This window comes from Odontesthes bonariensis, chromosome 23, assembly GCF_027942865.1.
Source record: "Odontesthes bonariensis isolate fOdoBon6 chromosome 23, fOdoBon6.hap1, whole genome shotgun sequence".
Classification (NCBI taxonomy): Eukaryota; Metazoa; Chordata; class Actinopteri; order Atheriniformes; family Atherinopsidae; genus Odontesthes; species Odontesthes bonariensis.
In genome coordinates this window covers 18765910-18790626 of record NC_134528.1, presented here as the reverse complement: position 1 = coordinate 18790626, position 24717 = coordinate 18765910, and the positions used below count along the sequence as shown (strand labels likewise).

General features: G+C 39.4%; 1 protein-coding gene across 1 annotated transcript; it reads right to left on the bottom strand.

Moving 5' to 3' along the window:
* Positions 1 to 1502: 1502 nt before the first annotated feature.
* Positions 1503 to 24684, bottom strand: nlrc3 (NLR family, CARD domain containing 3). The gene is made up of 19 exons (XM_075457125.1): positions 24432 to 24684; positions 22361 to 22518; positions 20454 to 20717; positions 18401 to 20147; positions 18227 to 18313; positions 17870 to 17953; positions 17625 to 17708; positions 17434 to 17517; positions 17224 to 17307; positions 16208 to 16291; positions 15938 to 16021; positions 15761 to 15844; positions 13956 to 14039; positions 12037 to 12120; positions 11654 to 11737; positions 11350 to 11433; positions 2916 to 2999; positions 2244 to 2327; positions 1503 to 2169 (listed from the first exon to the last, which is right to left on the bottom strand). Exons 2-19 carry the CDS (start codon positions 22476 to 22478, stop codon positions 2079 to 2081), a joined length of 3399 nt encoding a protein of 1132 aa, XP_075313240.1. The 5' UTR covers positions 22479 to 22518; positions 24432 to 24684; the 3' UTR covers positions 1503 to 2078.
* Between the last annotated feature and the right edge of the window lie 33 nt (positions 24685 to 24717).

The following is a 24717-nucleotide window of genomic DNA, read 5'->3' as shown; positions in this document are numbered from 1 at the left end:
ACATAAACATTGAAAGTGTGACGTGAAGTTTGGGGGAAGTTGGTGAATGGAAGTGTGGAAATATTGCACTGGTTGCAAAAAGGATAGCTGAAATGTTTTCAATGTGGTTGAAGAACTAAGATTCATTAACCCACAGGGAAGTCCATTTTTTTGACAAACTCAGAATTCAACAAATACCTTAGGACAGACCATACATGTATCAAGTGTACTCTGGATACAACAGTAGTATTTAACAAAATTTATCGATAAAAGCAATATTTATAATATTTAGCAATAGTTATCTTGGCTCATAAGCTTTGTGCATATGTGATTAAACAACATAATCATTGCTATTGCTAATCAGTAAAGGCCCTCAGGAATTTAGCAATAGTAAGGTGAGGTGTGACTGACATTATCTGAGGCGAGGCTTACTAATGCCATTTTTAGACTATATAAGCATTGTGATCAAGCATCTTTTTCTTGTGAACAAGGGCACACCTGCCTGCAGAATCCTTTCCCATTGCCAATAGTAATGTATTTACCCTCATTGTTTTTGACTGGACACAGCAGGACTGTTAAATAGATTAATCTATTCTCTTGTTGTCCACGAGTTGTTGCTTTCTGTTTGAGAGCCTCCATGTCGGATGTCACAGTTAGTAAACATGTGTCTCTGTGAAGAAAAAAAGAAAATTGATATTATTCGCCCCATGGTCTGGTGTTCCTATAGATACTGATTGGAGCCAGAGCTGATAAATACCCGTCATATCATGTGGGAATTTATGCAGGTTAAACTCTTTCCACTTGCCCTCAAAAGCCAGATGTTAGTTGGGGTTAATGGGCTTTTGAATCAGTGCAAAAAGTGCTTTAAACTTTGAAAATCCCTGGTTTGGAAGAAACAGATCAGGGGTTTTATCTTGGAAGATCACTTTCCGTAAAATGTTCCATTTTATTTCCTGTCTGTATCTTTTTCCTGCCACTGTTATTGATTATTCCCACCCGTGTCTCGCCACTTACTTCTGTTGGTTTGTTCCTCATCATGCTTTTGATTTCTCCCTTTGATTTTCTTTTACAAGGGATTTTTTTTGGTCATGAATGGTGTTTTGGGATAACAGCCTTATAAAAATGCAACAAGCATGAATATTTAAGGGTTCCCAGGCATGGAACACTCAGAAGAAGAAGCTGCCTACAATTTGTGTGATTGAAATGAATGCAGCATTTGCTGTGCTTCAACTCCAGACCTGTGCAGTATCCCCCATTTACTACTGCGGGGATGTTATTTACAGCTTTGATTAGAAGGAAGTTCACCCGGAGAGCAAAAATTGTAGTAGTGCACATTTAGGGCTCGAAAATTGGTAAATTTTATTTTGCTGGTTTTGTAGCTGCATCCCGTCTTGTTTTTCATGCAATTTCACTCGATGTGAAAGGATGACAACCCTACACTACAATTTTTACCCAAACCATTTGGTGAGTCATTTTAGCAGCTTAAAAGGACACACTTGAATATTTATTAATAACACGATAAGGTGTGCCCAAAGCTTTATTTTCAAGCGTTGCTATAATATCACACTGGATGAAAAGTGAAAAAGATGACAGGTTATTCAATACTAAACACCATACCAAAAGGTGTATAGGCTGATAACACCAAAGTAATAAACAAATGTTTGTGACTTTGCTAAAGCAACAGGTTTGCTGTGTACATTTTATTTCTATAAACCAGATTTAATTGTGCAAATATACAAAATTACATCTTATTCAAATAAAGACAAATAGAGAAGAATACACTGTAGTCCCTCTAACTTGTTTAGAACTAAGTGTATTTTACAGATGTAGATAAAAAGGATATGGTGCAAATAAAGTATTTTCTTGAATTAGCTTTTTTGCTTGGTCTTGAGCCTGACAAATGGGACCATTTACATTTAAAATAAATATTAAAATAGCTATCGAAATATACAGAGAACAAAATAAAATTATGGTCAGGTCTAAATATTCAAGAACATCACGAGGCTAGAGTTTGACTAAACTACATCATTTACATTTTTCTGTGATAACAAAGTTATTTCTTCATTGCGTATATGTTGTTTTCCTCAGTATGAGGTTGGTTAGATGTCCACCACACAGCCAGGAGCACTGGCTCTTATTGCATCAGATATGACCTTTGCTCCAGATTCTCCAATGCCATTCCCCTGCAAACTACAGAAACAGCTTTAATTAGGTCAGATAGATAAATTAACCGATCAAACATATGTGTTGCTAAGAAAACTTACTTGATGTACGTTAGTTGGTGGTTTCCCTTTAAAGCTGTTGCAATGAATATGGCTCCATCCATACCCAGGGAGTTCTCCTGAAGACTGATGATTCACAGACTCAGTGTTTTTTTCATCAAATGTCAAAATATGCAATTATAAAGCTTTAGCACAGTGCACTGTGAACATTTATTGGGACAAATAGTGCAAGCTTCTTGCTGCTTTCCAGCAAATGTTACTTTTACATGGATAATCTGAAACATTCAGAGTCTGACTAACATTAAGAGCAGCAATTAATTTCATTGGATTGTTAAACCAGAGGTGAGGAGCTCAAAGTTTGCATGTAGCAACAGTTTTAGGAACTACACCAGACTGAAATACTGGGGAGCTATCCTTTAATATTCTTTCCGAATACAAAGGAAGACCTTTGCAGTTTTCAAAACCATGAACTTATGTCAGTGTACAGCTGCCTCCAGATGATCTTGGTCTCTTGACCAAGTTTACTGTATCAGAGTCTGAATATTTAAATCAAATTTAAAAAACTTAACAGAACATAAAAACCCACACTAAATGTTTAAAATGCAAATACGACAAATAATGCAAATGAAATACAATCTCCATTGAATATAGTTCCATAGAAATAGGTTCAGGTGCATAGACTGTAAAAAGAAATAAGTTGCAGTCAGGACTTACTTCAGTGACTTGAGACTTCTGTTGCATTTAAGAGCGTTAGCCAGGGCCTTTGCTCCCTCCATCCCAACAGTGTTGCCACGTAGACTGAAAAACATAGAAAATGTGTTGAGAACAACTGAGCAGAAGAATGACGATCAAGCCAGATTATTCTTTCGCGCTACAGTATTTCACTTCTCTTTGGTGCTGTTCCAACAGAGAGTGAAACCACAGTTCTTTACAAAGAGTTTTAAAAAAATAAAAAGAGAGAGTTTCACAATAAACCGAGGTGTGTTGTTCTGTTGGAAGTACTTGCATTTACCAAAATTATACATATACATTAACATATACAATATAATCATTTCCATCCAAATTAAATTAAATCAGTTAAAATTCTAGCAAGTTTTGCAAACCAAAAAATGAGAACAGTTGTTGGGTTGAGCCAATAAACAACACCTGACACAGAATATGTAACTTTGCACTTTATGACATAATGAAATAGTAGCTTTCCAGAAATATGATGAAACATGTGGAAAAAAAAGTGAAATTATTTGTAATGTTTTACAATGATGGAATACTGAAAAAATAAATAAAACTAATATGAGGAGGAATTTAGGGAATGGAAAAAAGAAAAAAAAATGGAAAAATTAAATGTCTTCACGTATAAAGCAGTCCTAGTTATTGATTTGATCTGTACAGACATTTTAAATAAATAGCTTACTGTTAACAAAATCTTTAATTAATGACCGTCTCAGCCAGAAATTGCGAAACAGGAAGGTTTGTCCACAACTCTGATGCGTAGATGTGTCACAAATTTAGGCTTAAATTATGTGACATGACAACTTTTTGGTTGATGGTTACTTCATGTCATGTAGAAGAATAAATCAAATATAGAAAATCTATTGCCGTATCTGCTGCATTGAAACTTTTTGAAGCCAGTAAGCATATGGGGCTTCAGCCCCTAATCTTTTCTAAATATCCCCAGAATCCAAGACAGAAGAAATGGAGAAATAGATCCTTCCAATCATGTATTGGACCCCAAGAAATAACCTGTTCAAACCCAAACACAGGTAATGACTTCTCTGTATTTCATGCATGCAGCATCCGCCTTGCACTACGTAGCACCATAGATTGAGGAGGAGTTGATCCTGTTACTTCAGAAACAGAATGGTACCGTTTCATCTATAAATGTGGTTGGTGAAGAGGAGGGATCTTTATCTGGTTTGATTGGCTCAGAGGATCTGAAAGTTTTTTTTTACTAAGCACAACATTTATGAAAGTAAGTGTTTCCAAGGCACACCTTTACTGATGATCAGGCTATAGCTGTGAGATAAACTCAATCTCAAACTGGGAAATTCTGGTTACAGACAGTAGATAAACAGAAAAATAAACAGCAAACAAATAAGAAAACTCAGCTCAGTGAGATAAAAAAGCTCAGAAAACTAATAGGAACCAAAAAGATGGTTGGAGATGCAGACTCACACCTGTTGTTGTTCAACAATTTCATCTGAAAATGCATAAAATAAATGAATCATTGACACGTTTTTAGGATCCAGCTTATCATCAGACCCAAAAAAATTTCGTGAGAATTCCCCCTCAGTGTTTTAATCTTGTTGCTAACAATAGATGAATTATAAAGTTTAGCAAGACTTCAGATTGTACTAATTTTCTTTATTTTCATTTCATGCTGTAAAACCCGACCTACACATGACTGGTACAGCACATCTTGAATTAATTTTACTCTGTAACTGTTGTTATGGTAAATTCGATGTCTGCTAACCTTTTGTCTCTTAAAAGACACCTTGTTGTAGACCCAATGTCTGCAGACCAGGTGTCTGTTGATTAACACATTGACAATAATCATTCAAATGACCATTGTCTCCGGATTCTGCATCTCCCCAAAGTGCGAGACTTTCCCCCAGGGGGTGTGGCAAGTTGGAGAATACACACGGTGTGTTCTTTCAGGTGTCACCTGAAAGTCCAAACCCTCCTCTTTCTGTATAAATGCTTCTGATTTCCTTTGTTCTGGGTCTCTTCTTACCACGAACGCTGACTGGTGAGGATTGACCTCTTTTGCAGAAGAAAATAAACACGTGGCCGGCCGGCACAAACATTGAAAGTCTATATTTCACTTCTCATCAGATGTAATAGGATGGTAAGCAAAATCTTAATAGGGAGTTAAGACAAAAATTCCATAACAATTTGGCGTTGTCAGCAGGATTCACGCGCAATCGTCCGGGGCAAAGACACGGGAAGCGATTGGCCGTCCTGAATTATATAATTCAGCCTCTGAACGTCTGTTTAGGTTTTAAGACGGGAGGGCTTAACCGTGTATTTGTCCTGAATCGTTGCCGCTGAAGTCCAACGAACATAGATCAGCGAAAAACCATCTGGTGAGTACTGAAATATTGACTTCTAAATTATTATTTCAAATTTGGGTTTTAGCATTTCCATTTCTCATGATCTTAGCAGGTGGCAAAGTTTTTTGCTGCTTGTAAACTTAAGAAGACGAAGCAGAGGATGTTAAATGTTCGTAAAACGTTTGTCTAATGTAGTTTTTTGCTGCTTGTAAACTTTAAGAAAAACGAAGCAGAGACGTTAAATGTTTGTAGTTTTTTGCTGCTTGTAAACTTTAAGAAAAACGAAGCAGAGACGTTAAATGTTTGTAGTTTTTTGCTGCTTGTAAACTTTAAGAAAAACGAAGCAGAGAAAAGTTAAATTAAAGTAGTTTTTTTACTACTTAAAGAATAATCAGTCGTACGACGCTTCCCAGTTGGGGTGGGGAGCAAGGTCTCCGTTTGAGGATGGCGCAGCCTCCGGGGGAGCCACTTGTTGATGTTATGAGAAAGAAATGTGGGGAAAGAAGTTTAAAATATCTAAATGTTTGGACGAATGAGTTTGGGTTTCCAATAGGGGGATCCTTTATTTTAAAAGACATATCAAATTTAGAAGAGAAACTGAAGAAAAGGGAACAGGAAATAATAAGACAGAACAAAATTCAAAGAGATTGTTTACAAATGTGGAAAACAGAGGCAGAGACACGAGGTGAGAGATATACACAGATACCAATTCCATTTACATGCGAAGGAGTTGAAACCAATGGCGGCTGCATTATGTGGATTCCACACACACGGGATACAACGGGGGAGGGACATGGCCGTTACAGGAAACAAAGGAAAACCCCCAAAGATGTATGTTTTGTCTGTGGCCAAAGCGGACATTGGAGACGTGAATGCCCCAGAAACACCTCATCAGAATGGGAAAGGAAAACCCCCAAAGATGTATGTTTCATCTGTGGCCAAAGCGGACATTGGAGACGTGACTGTCCCAGAAACGCCTTATCGGCATCAGCAGAAAAATCAGACTGACGGTGGATGGGGGCTGCCAGAGGGAAATGGACTCCTGCTGATAGGCCAAACCAACTTGCAAAGAAGGTACTGTCCTATTCAAATTTGTAGACGGGTCACATTCAAGCTTCAAATACGCATTCTTGCTCTCTGAAGTCTGTTCTATTAACTTGATAGGTAGAGACTGAATTTGCAAATTAGGCTTTGTCTAATCTCAACGCACCAACTCCTTCACACACCTCGTCTACCACACCCTGAACATGACTTTTGCTAACCAATGGAAATTGCAAACTTTAACATGCTTCTGAGTTTTGTTTCAGCCAAGAAAAGCAAACGACTTTAAGACACCAGAGGACCTGGAATGCATTCCACCTGATGATGAAGGCTGGTTAAAGGAGCGGTTTGACAAATTCGCATTGAAACACATTTATTGGACACAACATAAATGTGCTGCACTAGTCTCATTCAGGCCCACACATCCCACTAGAAAAACACACATCAGATAGTTGGGAAGATTTAAGCCCCGTTATGAAATCATGTAAGCGTGCAGCCGATTAGCAAGAAAATCTGATCAATCTGGTTTATGTTTCTCACCTACACTGTAGTGGTACAAAAAAAAAAAAAAAAAAAAAAGAAAAAGTTATATGTGCACGCCCAAAGGAAAATCCAGCTGGTAACTAAAAGCACTTCTAAAAAACTTTTGTTGTTTGTCCAAAGAAAACACTGTACTCAAACAGCCTTACAGGAGGTCTCCAAGTCACTGTGGACTGTCGGTAAGTATGATGTTCTTCAAAGTTTGTGAAAATGCTGTCATCACTCCAAAATCAGACTTTAAACTTTGTAAGTCAGTCAAACAAGAAGCCATCGATTCTTTGAGCCTCTTAAGACAGCAGGAGTCATTGTCCCAGATGATGATTCTCCAAAATGCACACTTTATTTCCTGATAAGAAGATCAGAGATAAAGAAAATAGTGGCATGTTTTTCAGGGTCTGCAAGCAGGTAATGCAGCCAATTAATACAATATTTGTATCAATGGTCAACTTTTTCATACATCTACTCTGAGGCTCCAGGTTTACAACTTTTTCATACATCTACTCTGAGGCTCCAGGTTTACACAGGAAGCTAATTCTGGTTTGCTTTCAACTTCAGCATACGAGGCCATACATTCACACGTCTGTTTCAAGAATACCGTGAAAGCCAATGAAGCGCTCAGACAGTCTTGAATCCTTTGTTTTCTCTCCAGACACTACTTTGTTACAATATGCTGATGACCTAAAGATTTGCATCCCACATTGCAGGTCTATTCTGATGTTGATATTCTATTCTCACACTAACAACATTCAGATCCTGTCTCTCTCTAGGAAATGCAGGCGAGGATGCCGCTGGCTGCAAACAGAGCGACATTCCAACACACTGATCCTTTATTTGTATCAATTCCTGTTACCATTCCCAACTTTCTTACAGCATCACAGCCCTTCGCCACACCACAGGAAAAGACGCTGCAGTGCCACACAGCAAAGGAAGCTGTGTGATGTGGACCTGACGATAAATCTTTCCTGCCTGAACATTTCTTTCCTCACTTGGCATAAGTGACACATGGGTTGAACCATGTGTCAAAAGGGGGGAAGAATAATGCTATAACCCAACACTGTTTTCACTAAAGGATTTTCAGATTTTCTTCAAGTTTCATCAATCCTGAATGGTTTGTGCAATGCATAACAGGTAAAACAAAACGATCACACCCACTCACCCACCACAGACAGACCATTTGAACACCTGAATAATTGCTTAGTAATAGATCGACGTGTGGTCGAACTGAATTGAAGTATTCCCAGCAAAATACCTAAAGAGGCTCTGCTAACAGAGATTATTCCCAGCTCACTTTGTCAATTCTGCCATAACCCAAATTAATACATTTCTTGCTATTAACCTCAAACAACATTGTTTATAACACCCTGCCAGAAAATGACACTCTAAAATCAAATTAGCGTAGTGTTGTGAGGAAACAGGACTGCCGTGGACAAAAGCCTATTGTCCTTATGCATATTAGAATAAGGAAAACATTTAACATACACATAAGACCTTTTGCAATTCTTTTACACACGGAGTCTGTAACCAGACCACTCCATTCCACTCACACAAGGAAATATGTTAAAATATTGCAAAACTTATTCTGTCTCTCTGTGTCAGCAGGTAAAATCACCACCAGCTTCCACTTCACGCCATGACTTCCAGCCTGACGACTGAGTGGGGGTGGAGGGCCTGAGAAAGAAGCACCGGCATTCCAAATGGTAACGAGATCCATCCCAGGGCCTTATGATGACGCATACCGCTGTGAAGATGGCAGAGAAACGACGCGGGTTCACGCCAACCACTGAAGGAAGATCCCCGAGCCAACGGAGGAGCCAAGCTGCCAACCGGAACGACAGAGGAGGAGCAGACGACACAAGAACGAACGACAAGGAGGAACACACGACGAGGAGGAACAACACGAGGACGAATGGTGCAAGGACGCACAGACGCCAAGGAAGATGGATGACATCAGGAACGAACGGTGCAAGGACGCACAGACGCCAGAGAGGACGACGCAAGGAATCAACTCAATAAACGCCAACTAGACGTGTTTCAACAAACTACACCATGGCACGTATTGGTGTGGAATTAAATATCCAAGCTCGGGTATACACAAACAACTCAGTTTTAGTCAATGGGTCACCCGACCCACATGGCTCCCAACTTAACATGCTGTTAGATTTTAAGACGGTCAAGCGGACCTCTGGAACTGAGGACAACCATTCTGATGAATATGAGAACATTACCAGCATCATCAAACATATGCAAGATGCCATTCAACCCCCACCAGCAGTGAATGACTTTCTAGGTTAAAAATCTTAGAGCCAAGGATGGCCATCACGGTTTTTAATAATAATTTTCTTTTTGCTCTGCATCTTAATTCCATGCGTTAAAATGGCTGTTTGATGATTTACTCCTCCACGTATGTTCATGTGTATGCCAATAAGGCCGACCAAAATTCAACCTCTGTTCACATTCCTGACACCAAATCAGACTCTGATAACATTTTGTAAATGTTCATTTTTATTTTCTTTGTTTTGCTTTGGTTTGGTTTTGTTTGTTTGTTTTTATATTCCCATTATTTTCTCTCTTGTAGACAACCGCCAGGATGATATATTTTTCAATCTGTGTGAATTAGTGATAATAGTTATGACTATTTTTAATTTTGTTCCCTTTCATTTTTTTTTTTTAATTCCTTTTTATTTTTCTTTAAGGTTGTTTTGTTTTCTATTAGTGATTAGGTCTACTCAATTGAAAGAAAGTGGTTGATGATTTCTAATTTTTATCTTTTTAAAATTCTATTTCAATATTGTTTTCCTTTAGTTTTACACTATTTCATTTTTTTTTAATTTTTTATGGTTTTCTCCTATTAATGATTAATTAATAATCAAAAGGGACAAGTGTTATGGTAAATTCGATGTCTGCTAACCTTTTGTCTCTTAAAAGACACCTTGTTGTAGACCCAATGTCTGCAGACCAGGTGTCTGTTGATTAACACATTGACAATAATCATTCAAATGACCATTGTCTCCGGATTCTGCATCTCCCCAAAGTGCGAGACTTTCCCCCAGGGGGTGTGGCAAGTTGGAGAATACACACGGTGTGTTCTTTCAGGTGTCACCTGAAAGTCCAAACCCTCCTCTTTCTGTATAAATGCTTCTGATTTCCTTTGTTCTGGGTCTCTTCTTACCACGAACGCTGACTGGTGAGGATTGACCTCTTTTGCAGAAGAAAATAAACACGTGGCCGGCCGGCACAAACATTGAAAGTCTATATTTCACTTCTCATCAGATGTAATAGGATGGTAAGCAAAATCTTAATAGGGAGTTAAGACAAAAATTCCATAACACTGTCTTATTAGAATACATAGCGGGGCTGTTTCAAGATCCAGCTGTTTGTAGCTCTTCATGTTTATTCTTCATTTAAAAGTTTATTTGGTTTTAATGGCTGTAACATTATTTCCTGAAGCCATGATGTCATCTTCAACATTTTACCTGCTTTGTGTGCAGAGAAGTAGAACAACAAATGGCCAGGAGGCTGTGATGCACCATGACATTTTGTGGATTCATAGCTTTTAACAGATATCACACAAACAGGAGGTTACCATGACAGCTGGCTGTCAGTTAAGAAAAAAAAAAACGGTTTAAAGAGGAAAACTATTAAGGAAAACAGTTGATAGCCTAACAAAGTGAGAAGGGTGGCAATCGAAGGGTACGACATGTAGTTTGTGGACAAAAGAATATTGAAGACCTGATGTTATCATTGTAGAAAACAGGTCAACAGTAATTTTGTAGTCAAACTCTTTGGACTCTCCGTTTGTAATGTGGGAATCTCTTTGTAATAAGAACTTGTCCCTATTACTGCTGCACTGAGGAGGAGGCACCATTTCTGGGAGAAATTTCATCTTTATTTCTGACATTTATCTTATGTTCTGAAACTCTCATTATCATCATTAGTTCCCACTTTGGTTTTACCTGGATCACATATCTAGTTCGACAGAATATTCCGTTTCTAATGTGGAAACTCTTACCAGCTTCTCTGATCACGGCACTGAATATTATGGTCAAAGTACACCCGATAGAGTCTTTATTTTTCATTTGCATTTGACTCTATAACTATAAAACTGGTAAACAGGATCACGCTTATGTCATGTGTTGCAGCAACAAGAAGCAAGCTGTGCCTGCGTCATCAGTGAATGAACCTACAGACTGCAGATTATCCAAACATCTGCTGGTTTGTGACTCAATGTTAATTTCTGCTACTCCTGGTGGACTGTTCTGGTCCCGACTGAAATTAACTAATTGTGCCTATGTCAATAAATCAATCAGCGGAGTTATAAGACCTCATTTGCAGAATTGGCCTCTTTGAGTGGCACTGTTCATGACTTGCAACCACATACCATTTGCCCTGCTTATTAAGTTTCAGTAGGAAAATTAATGTAATATAAAAGTTCCTCCCACCAGTTCAATTGTTATTAAGCCAAATCAAATGCAATTTGGTTGTCTATTACTTATGACAAGGGTAAGGGTTGGACTCACTCTAATGTTTGTAGAGTTTGATTGGTCATCAGAGCTTCTGCCATTGCGACGGCTCCACTCGTACCTGCTGAGACGCCCTGCAGACTAAAAGCATACCAATCAGTGACCACAGGGGTTGAGGGTGGAAACAGAAAACAACTAATTGTTGCACATATAGATTTTTTTCTTTAATCATTCATGATTCATATGTTAAGATGCATGTGTAAAACTTTTTTTTCATGATTTTTTAATTTTTTTTAAACAACCACTTCAAGGCCAACATGAAAAGTAAAAGGATCGAACACTAAACAACTGTAACACCAACCATAAGGTACGCAGTGACATGTTGCTTTTCAAAGCTTCGGCAAGAAACACGACACCTTCATTCCCGATTGCATTTTCCTGCAGACTGCAGCAAAAGAGAGAGACAAAAATAAACACGTGTTGACAATTGTGATTAACCGGAAATCCCTGTGACTGCAATTTCACATAAATGCTTGGGAACAGATGAAACCACGATCACTCGATGGGAACATGCGGCTAGTAATTTCTCACAGTGATGTGGTTGCACATTACCTCAACATAAGACATTTGACATTTTTGAGCAGATCAATATAATTACAGATAAATTGGAATGTGTGGTATAGAGGTGACTGAAAGGAGGAGTGATAAAGGGGCAGTGGACAATGGAAAGTAGATTGCCCTTACTCCAAGAGCTCCATTGTGGCATTGGAGAGGAGGGCATGGGCCAGAGCTCTAGTGGCCGTTGACTTGATAAAATTCCACTGAAGACTGTAAAAAGAGAAGAAGAGCAACACAGGGTCAGCTATGACACAATATTTTGCAGGTTTGGAATAAATTATGTTTGAGCCCTTAGTGTATTGACTACTTCCATTTATTCTTACTTGAGCATCTCAACTCTCTGCTTGACCAGGATTAAAATGTTCCAATTTTCCATTTCAGTACTTCATGTAATCATGTGAAAAAGGAACTAAGGTCTCTTTCAATTCCAAGGTTTTACTTTTAAGAACATCATTTAAAAGCAACAAGCAAACTAACTTCTGGTCCTAAACAAGGGGCCTGTACAAAGAGAGACGGATTAGAGGCTAAATGCGGCCATTGGAGGATCTGCTCGGGCTTTTCAGTACCATGAAGCTGGTTCATTTTGTTCCAGGTTGTATCACCATAGCAACTCATGCTGGAACCCTTACCTTACCTTACCTGGCCCTGAGATTATATCAACAAGTGTAAAAGCACCACCTGCTGAGAAATCAGCTCTCTTAGAAAGTAAGAAAAAAAAAGAGAGAGAGAGAGACATCTGCTTGTCAAAAAGGCCCTTTTTTTTATTCAGAAGCATCTATATAAAAGTCATCTCGAAAGGTTTGGAGCTACTGTCAATTCTGTTTATATCTTGAACTGATCTCTAAATTATAAAGGATTTTCTATGAGGTATCTGTGGTGATATTCTGTGTTTGCTTTCACAATTGGTTTTGGATATTATTGCAGAACATCAGCGCTTTGGTCTTTATATTCAAAGGAAGTTGTTCCATAAGTCTTGGGGTTTGTTCTAGAAAATGTTTTTTTTAAAAAGATGTTTTAACCTTGCAACCCTTCCAAACAAAACATCCTTTTATCGGTGCTTTTTTAATTGTACCATCAGGAACTTTCTGAACATTTCATATGCTAAATAAGGCCTGTAGAGTCTGAGATGTAGCGCTTCATTTTTCTTTTTTGAAGTATCATGCGGTCTGACCTTGGGACGAACATGCTGGAACATCGACCACTGGGAAGATTGACAACTTAGATATTTTCCACTTGTGAATAATCTTTCTCATTTTCAAGTGTTAGGCACCAGATTGTTTGGAAATGGTCTTATAATCCTTCAATACTTACTTCACACACACACTGCTTTTGAAACTCTGCTATTGCAGTTTCCGTTCTATTTCAAATTAAGCCAGACACAATGTCATGTGATGTTGTACATCTGAGATTAAGATCTAATAGACACAAGATGATTTTTTTTTTAATCATGTCCTGATCTGTAAAACCTTAGAATTGAGGGACAGTATAAAACACAGCTGTATGTGAAAGCTGTTGTTACCAGTTCAACTACAGAGAGGATTTTATATGCAAAATAAATACACCACGTAAAATGTGCTATGATGTAATAGATAAAATACTTTGTATTATCCAAACTAACAGAATAAGAATGCTGACAAAAGTAATCAAATAGAAAATAACTGCTCTGAACATTGATCTGTTTACTGATCTGCACACTTTTGGCACTTGAGGTAAATCTTATTCAAAATACTATTGTATTTCTATGAGCTATTTTTATCATAATTCATGTTACTGTAATGTACATTTTTTTAATGTTTCATCCTGGAACACTGAACATAGAAAGCTACAAATCTATTGTTATTGTGGCCGTGCAATGCAGACCTCAAGCTCCATGTTTGGCGAAGAATAAATTTCTGGCAATGGACATATACCATTGTGCACAGAGAGGAGTAAAACGCCCATACAAATATGACCAAACTGGAACTGTGTGGTTTGGATTTACTTATTCCACGCTCTCTGATCTGCTCACAGATTTTTGTGTCGCTTGAAAAGCAAATCCAACTTACTGCAAAGAGGTGAGGCCTTGATTAAACTTGATTGCGCCAGCTATCGCTTGAACCCCTTCATCATGCAACAGGTTGGCTGTGAGACTGCAATGCAGACACAAAGAAAACATGCACACACGCGTAGACTTAAAGGGACACTATGTAATAAATTAAGTCATTTATTAGCTCAAATCAACATATTCATTCATAAGTTAGTCCTCATTGGTGTAAAATGATCTCTGTCAAAAATCTCACTTATCCTCCTGAGTGAAGAATAACTTGTCTGTATCTACATAGAGCAGGTAAGCTCTATGAAGGCTGCCATGTCCTTCCGGTCTATGAAAAATGACGAAGTGCCGAGAGGGACATAAAGCACTTCGAATCGCGATTTCCCCACCAGGCCTACAAGCAGAAATGACGTCATTGCGACGTCATTTCCGCCAAATGGCTTACAGCCGCTAATGCTAAATAGATTTTATTCCTTGGCACATATGTCTTTGTGTTCATTAGCTTTCTTTTTGTAAGTGCATCATCTTCTTCTTTTTATTATTATTCCTATGCTCCCCCTGGATATCTTCTTTTTGGCGTTATGCTCACATTTGTAAACTGTTATTTTGTTGATTTACTAATAAAGTTTAAAAAAAAAAAAAAAAGCTAAATAGATTTTATCTTGTAAATGATCCCACTAATAATGCATTGATTGTTACCAAACTTCTGCCGTAGTACACATAGGCTCTTAACTCACAAAACGAGGCATTAGAAAGTTTGTAAGTTTACCGGGAGTTTATTTACCGCTGCTAATGCTCCTATTGCTAACACAGGCTAATGCTAACGCTGCGTCGACGTCACTTCCGGTAACTCCCGGAATATGACTAATTGCATTGCTTGCACACCAAAGGAGATGTTATGTTATCTGACATGTTATCTGTCATCTGTATTTATAGTGTTGTTGTATGTGTGTTATGTAATTCTTTGTACTGTGTGTCTTGATTTCTTTTTGTTTGTATGGACCTTGAGTCTGAAGCTATAGCTTCTTGAATCTTGACACATTCCGCTTGCCGTAGTTCAAGAAGTTGCAGCGCACATTTGAAAACGTGAGGCGCTAGAGAGCAAATTCATTCAACTTTGCAAAATAAAATTGCACCACTAGATGGGGGAAGAAATTACATAGTGTCCCTTTAAAAGATATGATGAGCAATGACACATAATAAAAAAAGGGGGACAGAATATTCTCTAACTTTAACCTCTGCGATGGAAAATGAATATATGCATTGTATTAGCTCAATACATGTGGAAGTTTCTTATGAAAGTTGCTCATGACCTTCAGTTATTGTCTCAACTCAACAACGAACACTGTGCGACCACAGCATCTTATCGTGGTAACCCGGAAGGTCTCTTGATAGCAACACTGTTTTATCTTGCCTAGCTCATGTGTACAAAGACTCCCAGCACCTTTCTTCCAAGTAATAAATATATAATAGAAAACATAGTTGTTCTTCTCTTATCAAGACTCACTAGAGAAAATTTCCACAACACCTCCACAGTGTCAGACATATTATTTATGCTGTGCCAAGTGCCATTTTTAGAGCCTCTGCTCGCACACATGGCTTTAAAGTGGGAAATGGGTTTTAATTGGGAAGTGTGATTATCATCAAAACACTGGAGCTGCCGAGTATAAGGCTCAAAATATTACTGCACAATAGTATCAGTATTTGTGTTTTTTCATGACATACCGTAGTCTAGAGGAGCGATAATTACTGAACATTTGGGTCTTTCCATGTAATTGTACAGTATTACTCTACACTGTTAATAAGGAGGAGACTCACTCCAGGTCTTGCAGAGAGTTGTTCTCCTTGAGGGCTTGAGCTATGTTCTTCGCTCCCTCCACCCCAACTGAGTTCTCCCTCAGACTGAAAAAAAACAGGGAAATGAAATTGTGACTCTCTGTATTTACTGGACAGGTGTGAGAGTGGCAGAATTTTAGCATTTAAATAAATGCTTACTTCAGGGAGACAAGGCCCCGGTTGAGCCTGAGGGCTTTGGTCAGGGCTATCATTCCCCTGTTGCTGATTGAGTTACTCTGAAGTCTGAGGAAATAAAAGGTAAAATGCCATTATAACTGAATTACATACAAGACCTGTCACCATTTTGCTCCACACTTTCTGAATCACAGTAGCATTCCACAATGTCAAATTGCATTAGTGGTGGACTCATGAATGTATAGTAATGAAAATGATTAGGCTGAACGGCACTTCTGAGGAGAGGTTACTGACTGGAGTGAGAGCAGAGTGTGGTTGAGTGTCAGAGCTTCTGCCAGAGCGACTGTTCCTTTGTCCCCGAGCTGGTTACTGCAAAGACTGCAGAACAGAAGGAAAATACAGTTGATCACCATGTCAGGGCTTCTTTTCTTTTTTTTTTTTTTACAGTTTTTAATGCTTGACGGGTCTGGTTTGCAAGCAGGCCATTTTGAGCAAGATGCTGTTGCAAAAGCTAATTTGGCGCTAATCTGCCGAAATAATTAACATTTGCTGAAAATGACAGCAAATGATAGCATATGTTGCCTTCAAAGATGTGCAACTTGCCATGCAATGCAACCTCCATACAGTCACAGAGACTGGATTTTTAACCTAATGCTGATAATAATCTCAATTGTCGTCTTCTTTTTTTTTTTTAGCTCAGAATCCGAATCATATCCATTTCAAAAAGCAGCGCTGCCTTAGGGGCTGAAGATTTCAGCAAGGGGTTTCCAGCCTTTTTTCTCGGCTCTTTTTTTTAATTCCCTGACACTTTTAATGATATCATATAGAGGAGATGATGAAACACTCTTTTTATTCCAAATCATTTTTCTGATCTGTTGCCAATTTACCTAATTATTTGTGAGATATTTCATGTTGTAAGTATGGAATCAAAAAGGGCAAGTATTTAAAAAAAGATCAGTTTCAACATTAATTTGTTGCCTATGTGCCATTTTGGGTTATGTGGTTTCACTGAATTGCACACTGCTTTCTGCTTCTTCTATTTTCACATGCTGGATAATGCCCGTACCTTTTTTAGAGACAGTGTTGTAAAGGTATCAACTGCGATGACCCACATACTAGCTCTTTTCAGTCTGTACTAATTGAATTTAAAGTCAAGCACATTCTATCACCAACTCTAGCAACAACTTTGTCTATTTGTCAACAATGTTAATATACACCTCAACTTAGACATACAAACGATATGAAGACAAGAAATAAAAAGTATTGCATCACCAAGATGAGTAGAGGGAACTGATATATAAACTGATTACATCAACTTTGTGAGAGTCCGATTTGTCTTCAGTGAATCTGCGATCCTTTTTGCTCCACCCGCTCCGATCGTATTCTTCCGCAGACTGAAACATCACATACATGGAAGGAGAATGTACTGAAAATTCCATAACATAAGCATAAACATATTTCATATTACTTTATATATGGGAGAAAATTTGAAAACAACAATCAAACACAATGCAACTTACTTTAGGGATACCAGTTTGCGGTTGCACTGCAGAACCTCTGAAAGGGCCTGAGCACCTTCCTCCCCGATGGCATTACTCTGGAAGCTGAAGAGTGGAATGTGAACAGATAACTTAAGCCAGCTTTCATTTTTAGCCTTTTTTTTCTCGAATATTTCGGCGCATAAACCAAGATTTAGTGCAGTTGTACTTACTTTATTGACATCAGGGCTTGATTCATTTTGAGAGCCTCTGCTAGGAACTTTGCACCTTTTGAGCCAATGTTGTTGCTCCGGAGGCTGAATCATAAACAGGATTTGAGATGCGTAAAAATCACAATTTTAAATACTAAGCAGCAATGTCTGTGCTACAGGACCATGAAGAAGAGGAGTGCAGCCTCCTATTATGAACTCAAGCTTTTGTAACTGTCCGTTTGATTCAGGCAGGAAAGGAATCTCACTTGAGAGACATTAGCGTGCGATTCACCAAGATGGCTCGACTCAGGGCTTTGGCACCTTTGTTGCTGATGGCATTGTCTGCCAAACTGAGGGGACGAATAAAAGAAGTTGCAATCATATAAAACACGAAATATAAAGAGTAGGTGCATTCATCATTCCTGCACCACTCCCATAATCACATACTAACCAATCAGGGGTTTTATAAAGCACTGTAATCAGCAAGATACTTAACAATAATTAAAGGGCTCTGTCATTATCTGAGCAATCAAGCAACCCCATATGACACAGTTGTTTAGAAATGTTAGACTGCAAGATGCTCTTCACTTGAAAAGAAATTCAACTTTTGAATATGATCTCACCTCATTTTCTGGATGTGGCAGTCTTTAGCACTCAGGAGGCTTCCCAGCAGCTCCATGACATCGTCTTTGAAGTGATTATTCTCCAACCTTTTAAACAGATCGAACAAAATCTTTAGCCTTCAATCTTTCTCCTGAGCTTTGGTTTATGGGGAGATGGTGCTTCGAAGAATTTACCTGAGATGGCTACAATACAGCAGCTGCGGGAGCAAACTTTTAACTGTGGTGTAGTTCAGAGAGCCTGTCAGGTTGGTCTGCTCACTGCACACAGGAGAGACATGCAGAAGGAAGCCCAGCACCACACAGTGACTCCGTGTTAGCTTTCCAGCCAAGCTACCTTGCCGTAAGTCCTCCTCTACACTTCGCAGCAGCTCTGAATGTTGCAACTCCTGTAAACAGTAAGCCAGGTTGACTGTCCGCAGGGAGACCACAGCACCTCCGCTGGCCAAGAGGTCTTGCAAAAACCCAGCTGCCCATGCCTTCTGACTGCCATCATCTTTCCCCAAGGCCAGGAGCCCAGCAAGAGGTTTGATGGCTGTCGGGCACAGAAGGCCTGTGAGGAAGCGAGCAAACACATCCAAGTGACCATCCTCAGCTTGTTGCGAGTGCTGAAAGGCACTCCTGAAGTGGTTTTGGAAGCCAATCTTGGGCCATGACATGGTGCTCTCTGAGAACAAGTCAAAGATGGCTCGCTTTGAGGAAACATGGTAGAAAGTAGCTGCAAGAAACTCCTGCAGGGTCAAATGTGTGAATCGGTATGTTATGTGTATGGCGGACTCTCCCCGAATAAGCACACCAGAACCAAGACTGCTTTGAGTTAACAGTAGATCTATCCCATAGGCCCTGAGATCCTGCTCACTGAATGTGTACTTGTGTTTCAGGAGCCCATAGAATGCCAGTCGTCCAAGGTTCCCCAGCAGTTTACGATTGCTCCCATGAAGCTGCTCTGCTTTTACAGGCTCCCTACCTCTTGGTTCACCCACCTCTGCTTTCATAGAGCAAAAATGGGCATAAAGCTCTGTGCAGGTCTTTGGAAGACTCTCCTGACTTCCACTTTGCATGATGTACAACAAAGTATCAGCTACCATCCAGCAAATGCATGGTACGTAGCACATCACCATTAAGATCTTATTAGACTCCAAGTGGGCCCATATCTTGCTGCCAAAGTTCCTCTCAGAGAAGTGGTGGTTCAGGAAGATCTGGATGTCTGTGGGGCTGAATCCTGGGATCTCTGTAACCCTGTCAACCAGTCCTCCAGGGATAAGTGCAGCTACTCCTGGCCTGGAAGTCACCCACACTCTTACGACAGGGAGCAGATTCCCTCGGATGATGTTAGTAATTAAGTCGTCAATGGACACTTCTTTCTTTGGGTCATTGCAAGGGGCTGCATCAGAGAAATTCAAAGTGCAGCGAAATTCATCCAAACCATCAAGTATGAGCAGCGTGCGGCAGGCGCTACTCAGGACCAAACTGGGGTCGTCTAAATGAGGAAAAGTCATCTTCACCAGCTTTTCTGCGGAAAGCTTCTCCAGGGAGTTCAGCTCGCTAAAGGTGAAGGGTAAGACAAAGTGTACATCTGTACAAATAGCCCCCTGACTCCACTGTCTAATGAAGTGTCGTACCCAGGTTGTCTTGCCAATACCAGCCACCCCAACCGTAAGGGATACCCTGGGAGGTAAACTGACCCGCGTCAGGGGCTCAAACAGCTTCGCCAGCACCAGGTGCCTGAGATGATTTCTTTTCCCTCCTCGAGTCACTCCCACCTGCATTAGGTCATGCTCCTTTTGCTGGAGGTCAGAAAATCCATCAACCATCATTAAATTTCTTGAGGAGATGTTTAGTTTGGGGCAGCTCACCGAATCCCTGTCTCTGTACTGTTCATATCGCCGTAACAGCACCTCTTTGTGCTTCTTCACCATAGTATCTACAGATAAAGAAATGACTCAGTGATTATCTAGATATTTGACAAGTAAACCTTTTTTTTCCTCTAGGAAAGGAAAGTGCTTTGCAGTGTGTTACTTTTTTTTTTTTTTTTTTTACATACACAGCCTTAAACAGCTGGAAATTTAAATCACACTTTGATTTGGTGTTAAGGCAATTTTGGAATTAAACAGCACCCACTGTGCTTACCATTTACAGTAGTTACTTTGCCACATGGATGCCTAAACTACCAAATGAAAAGTGCAAAAATGTCCCTTCTACATTGAGCAAATCCAAAGTAAACACTCACCATGGTTTATGATGAGCTGGGCAACCTGAGAATCCGAGCTCTCTATAAATCCCTGCAGGGCATCAGAACCTTGACTTTCCTTGCCATTGACAATAGAAGTGAGCATGTTAATCTGGTCCTGTAAGTTGGCTGCTTCCTTGATGTTTGTCTCCTCAGCTGAAGTGAGCACATCAACCTCTCTTAGGTGGGTTAACATCTGCTCCAGGAAGGAAGGCGTAATAAAGCTTTGTAGCTGGTTTTGGTGCTTTTGGACCCAACTCAGATCTAAACAGGACACAGCATAGAATAAACTACTAAAAAACAACGGGTGAACAGGGTAAACACTATAAGATCAGAAAGTGAGCGCTGTTAGTTTTAACATGCCAGCTGGTGTTACTGCCACATTAAATGCAAAGCCCATGTAAACTGTTAAAGCTGTTTGCCTGTAAAATTGATTCTCATTTGCCATGCTTCAGCCTTAACACAATGAAGTACCAGTTGCATTCATTCATTCATTCATTCACAGGAAACGATATATTCAGGGAGTACTGGTGCTGCTCTTGCAATCAACAACAGTACCGGGTGCATAATCTCCTCAAAGGGGCAAACAATTATATCTCTAAAAATATTCCTGCATGTGGAATCTGTGCGGTTTGTGTTTTAAAACAACACAGCTTTCTTGTGAATTAGAATGCCATTTATTGGCACATTTGTTGCTGTTTATAATTGCGTTCTTGATTCACCTATTTACCTGGAAAACATTTATAATTAAATATTACATCTCAAACAGGTAAAAAGAAAAGAAAAAAAACCAGTGAAGCATTTATCAGTATCTGTGTGAAACAAACAGTTCTGATTGTTGTTTGCTGAGCTCGTCTTTGGATCGTTGTGCTGTTGTGAAAGCAAGCCTCTTAGATGAATTTCTCTAAAGACTTTATTGCATTTACATTCAGAACAAGCTTTTTTTAATCAGTGGATTACTTTCTTCCCTCAATATGCACAAACAGCCCCTCATCAGTGGAATGGTACGACCATTTCTTCATGTCAGAGAAAGAATGTTGCAAGAAGGAGGTAATTGGATATCCTTTTGTATTCCTTCCCTTTGCCACAGACACCAAAATGGCTTAATTTTAATAACTCATCAGGTTATCAAAGTGGCTCTCCAACAATTTTCTATTTCTGCTTAAACAAATTCAGTGTCACTGGGTGCTGGAGCCTATCCCAGCTGCCATCAGGCAAGAGGCAGGGTACACCCTGGACAGTTTGACAGTCCCTCACAGGGCCAACTCAGAGGCAAATGAGACAAAGATCCATGCTCGCTCACACTCCCTACTTGGGCCAAATTAGAATCACAAATCAATCTAACATGCATGCTGTGGAGGTTAGCACCATCGGGTCATTAATCTTGGCGTGGGCCTTACAGTGTGCAGTTTTTCCATGTTCTCCCTGTGCATATGCGGCTTCTCGCCAAACGCTGCCACTTCCTCTCACAGTCCAAAAACTTGAAAGGTCAGAGCAACCTTTAACACCTGCAAACCTCCTAAACCCCTTCCTAGTTTTCCCCAGGAAACTGATAAATGAACATGGTAAACAGTATGTCATTGTTCACGAAGTAAGCGAGTCTAAATTTATTAATTTGTCACCACAACAAAATTTAATGTAGGTCTCCATTGGCAATAAAATTCCTAGACAATACTTTAGTAAGAGTATGAAAAAAAACTAACTTTATTTGCATTATTTTTAAATACACAATTTGACTAAAAAATAACTTTTTTTTTCATTTGAGTAACACCGATTGGCCTTATTTCCCCGTCAGGACCAAACGTTCCTATCATCCATCACTCTAAATATTCCAGTAGACCTCTACAGCAACTTAAAAGAAACTTAAGAGACTTCAAAGAGTAAAGGACACGCAGTGAAGCTCTTACCCTCTGCTTGTGATGTGGCAGAGCTGGACGTGGACTGCAGATCCATGTAGCAGTCGGCCTGCCACGTAATGCGCTTGCTTCGGTCCAGGATAGAATCGTAATGTTCCCTCCTCTCCATGGGAAACTTTGAGGCTTTCAGCTCTTAATGCTCTGTTTGTCTATGTACAAAAAAAAAAAAAACAACAAAAAACAGTTCTTTAATGTAGTGAAAATCGATGTGGTGAAAGGTTGTGCAAATGTCACAATATTCTCTGTATTGTATCTCTACTGTATGTCATGCATTGCTACTTCAATATGTCTGTAAAAATAAAAAATAAAAACATTTCAATTTCTGATGAACAACACAACATGATCAAATATGTTGTATATTTCCAGTTAGTCATGATATGGAGCCAACGTCTGGAGTATATATAGATGTTATATTAGTTTTATTATAGTAAAAACAAACTACGCAGGCCAAAAGGGAGAAATTAAATCAAGAAATCATAAAGTACAGTTTATGAACATTTTGTTCCAGGAACGTGGGTTGATAAACAGATGGCAATTTAGCTTTTTTGCACATGGATGAGAATCTATTAAGTAGACATGACAGGTGCTCTTAACCAGAGCTACCAGCTGCTTTCCTCAGCGTTGTGGTTTCATCTTAGCTTAGTGAAGATATTTCACATCCAATTTACAGCATTTTTGGCAACTGTTGAAGGCTGTGCCATCTTAGTCTAGAACAACTAATCGAGAATGAATGGACAGTTATTTAATAATTACTAGGCCCTTTCCTAATAGTTCCTAAAGGAGAGCTATAAAGTTGACCTATAGAGTTGTGTACCTCATTGTAAAGGGTTATCTTTTCCTATGGCTATGCCTACAATAGCACGCTTATACTTTGCATGACATTAAATGCTCTGGGATATCGAGCAACTTTGACACCAGGCAGTCATGTCTGTTCCCCATCTGACCCAATGTTTACAAATGACTTTTCTCAAATGAAGGACGAGACCAAAGTGGAGAGGCAGCATATAATGCACAGCGCCGTATTTGGTGAAAACCAAACACCTCTCACACCAACTGTCAGACGCAGCGGTGATTATTCGAGCTTGGTTTGCAGCCACAGGACCTGGCCCCTTGCAGTCACCTTGTGTCAACCATGAACTGTACGTGTATACCAAAGTGTTCTCAAGTGAGTCAAATGTGAGTCTCATGTCTGACAGCTAAAGCTTGGCTGAAATTGGGTCTTGAAATGGACGGAATGGCTGAAAAGGAAAGCATGACGCAATGACCCAATTTAACTCCAGACTTCCACCTGTTTGAAATGCTGTGGCAGCAGAACTTTTCAAAAACGAAAGCCCACAAACCTCAAGCACTGAAGCAAAGACAAAATTCCTCTACAATAATGAATAATGAGCCTTGTATCATAATCCAAATGGTGACTTCACGTTATTGCTGCAAAAGGTGGCTCTACAAGCTACTGAATGGTGTTTTTAGTTTTGCATTATGGCAAACTTTTTGTCAAATAAATAATGAAAAGGTTTATCAGGTCATGCTTTGTTGTTCAACCAATTTTCCAGACCTGGTAAGGACCAGGATGATTTTTCAGTATAATCTGATTCAGCCACATTATCACATAGTATTATATTTGTAATGCAATGTCAGATTCTGAAGCACACCTATTAAATGTGTGTAAAATGCATCGCATCATTAGAATGGGTCTTTATTCCAACAGAGAACTGAGAGTAGGGTCAACAAACATTTTAAGTTCATAGAACTGGGCTTTTACTGAAATTAGCAGGAAGCTGCAGATGCTTTCCTGTGTGGTTTGCTGGTCCTCGCGTAACTTCTTACAGAGGAAGCCAAATTAAAAAAGTAAGACCTCAGACGCAGCAGAAACCGCTTGGCAACTTCCGCCGTTCAGTCTTAACAACAGCAATTAGTGACACGCTCGTGTTACATTGTCACCGTGTTTGAATGCGTCTCTGTGGCTGAACCGTATCATATGTCCAGTGAATGCAGCGGAGTCAGTAGAACATGTAACCGATGTACGATCAGCAAAAAGGAAAAACAAATTCAACTCACTCACCATGGGTTTGTTGAAGTTGGCTGCAATTACCTGAAGATGGAAATTGCAAAATTTACAGACGACTTGTATGTCAACTCCATTATTTTTCGGAAAAAAAAACCACGACGGTATATCATAAGTAGAGGAACCTCTAGAGTAAACTCTGTTTGAATAAATGCAACGAGACAAGGGAACGAAGAAGCTCGAGTCTGAATGCAGTGAGCAGTTGCCTGAGATGTAGTTTCACATCGAGGCGTCTTCCTGTCTATCTTATCTTGTTTTCCTGTGTTGTGGTTGGCAGGTTGAG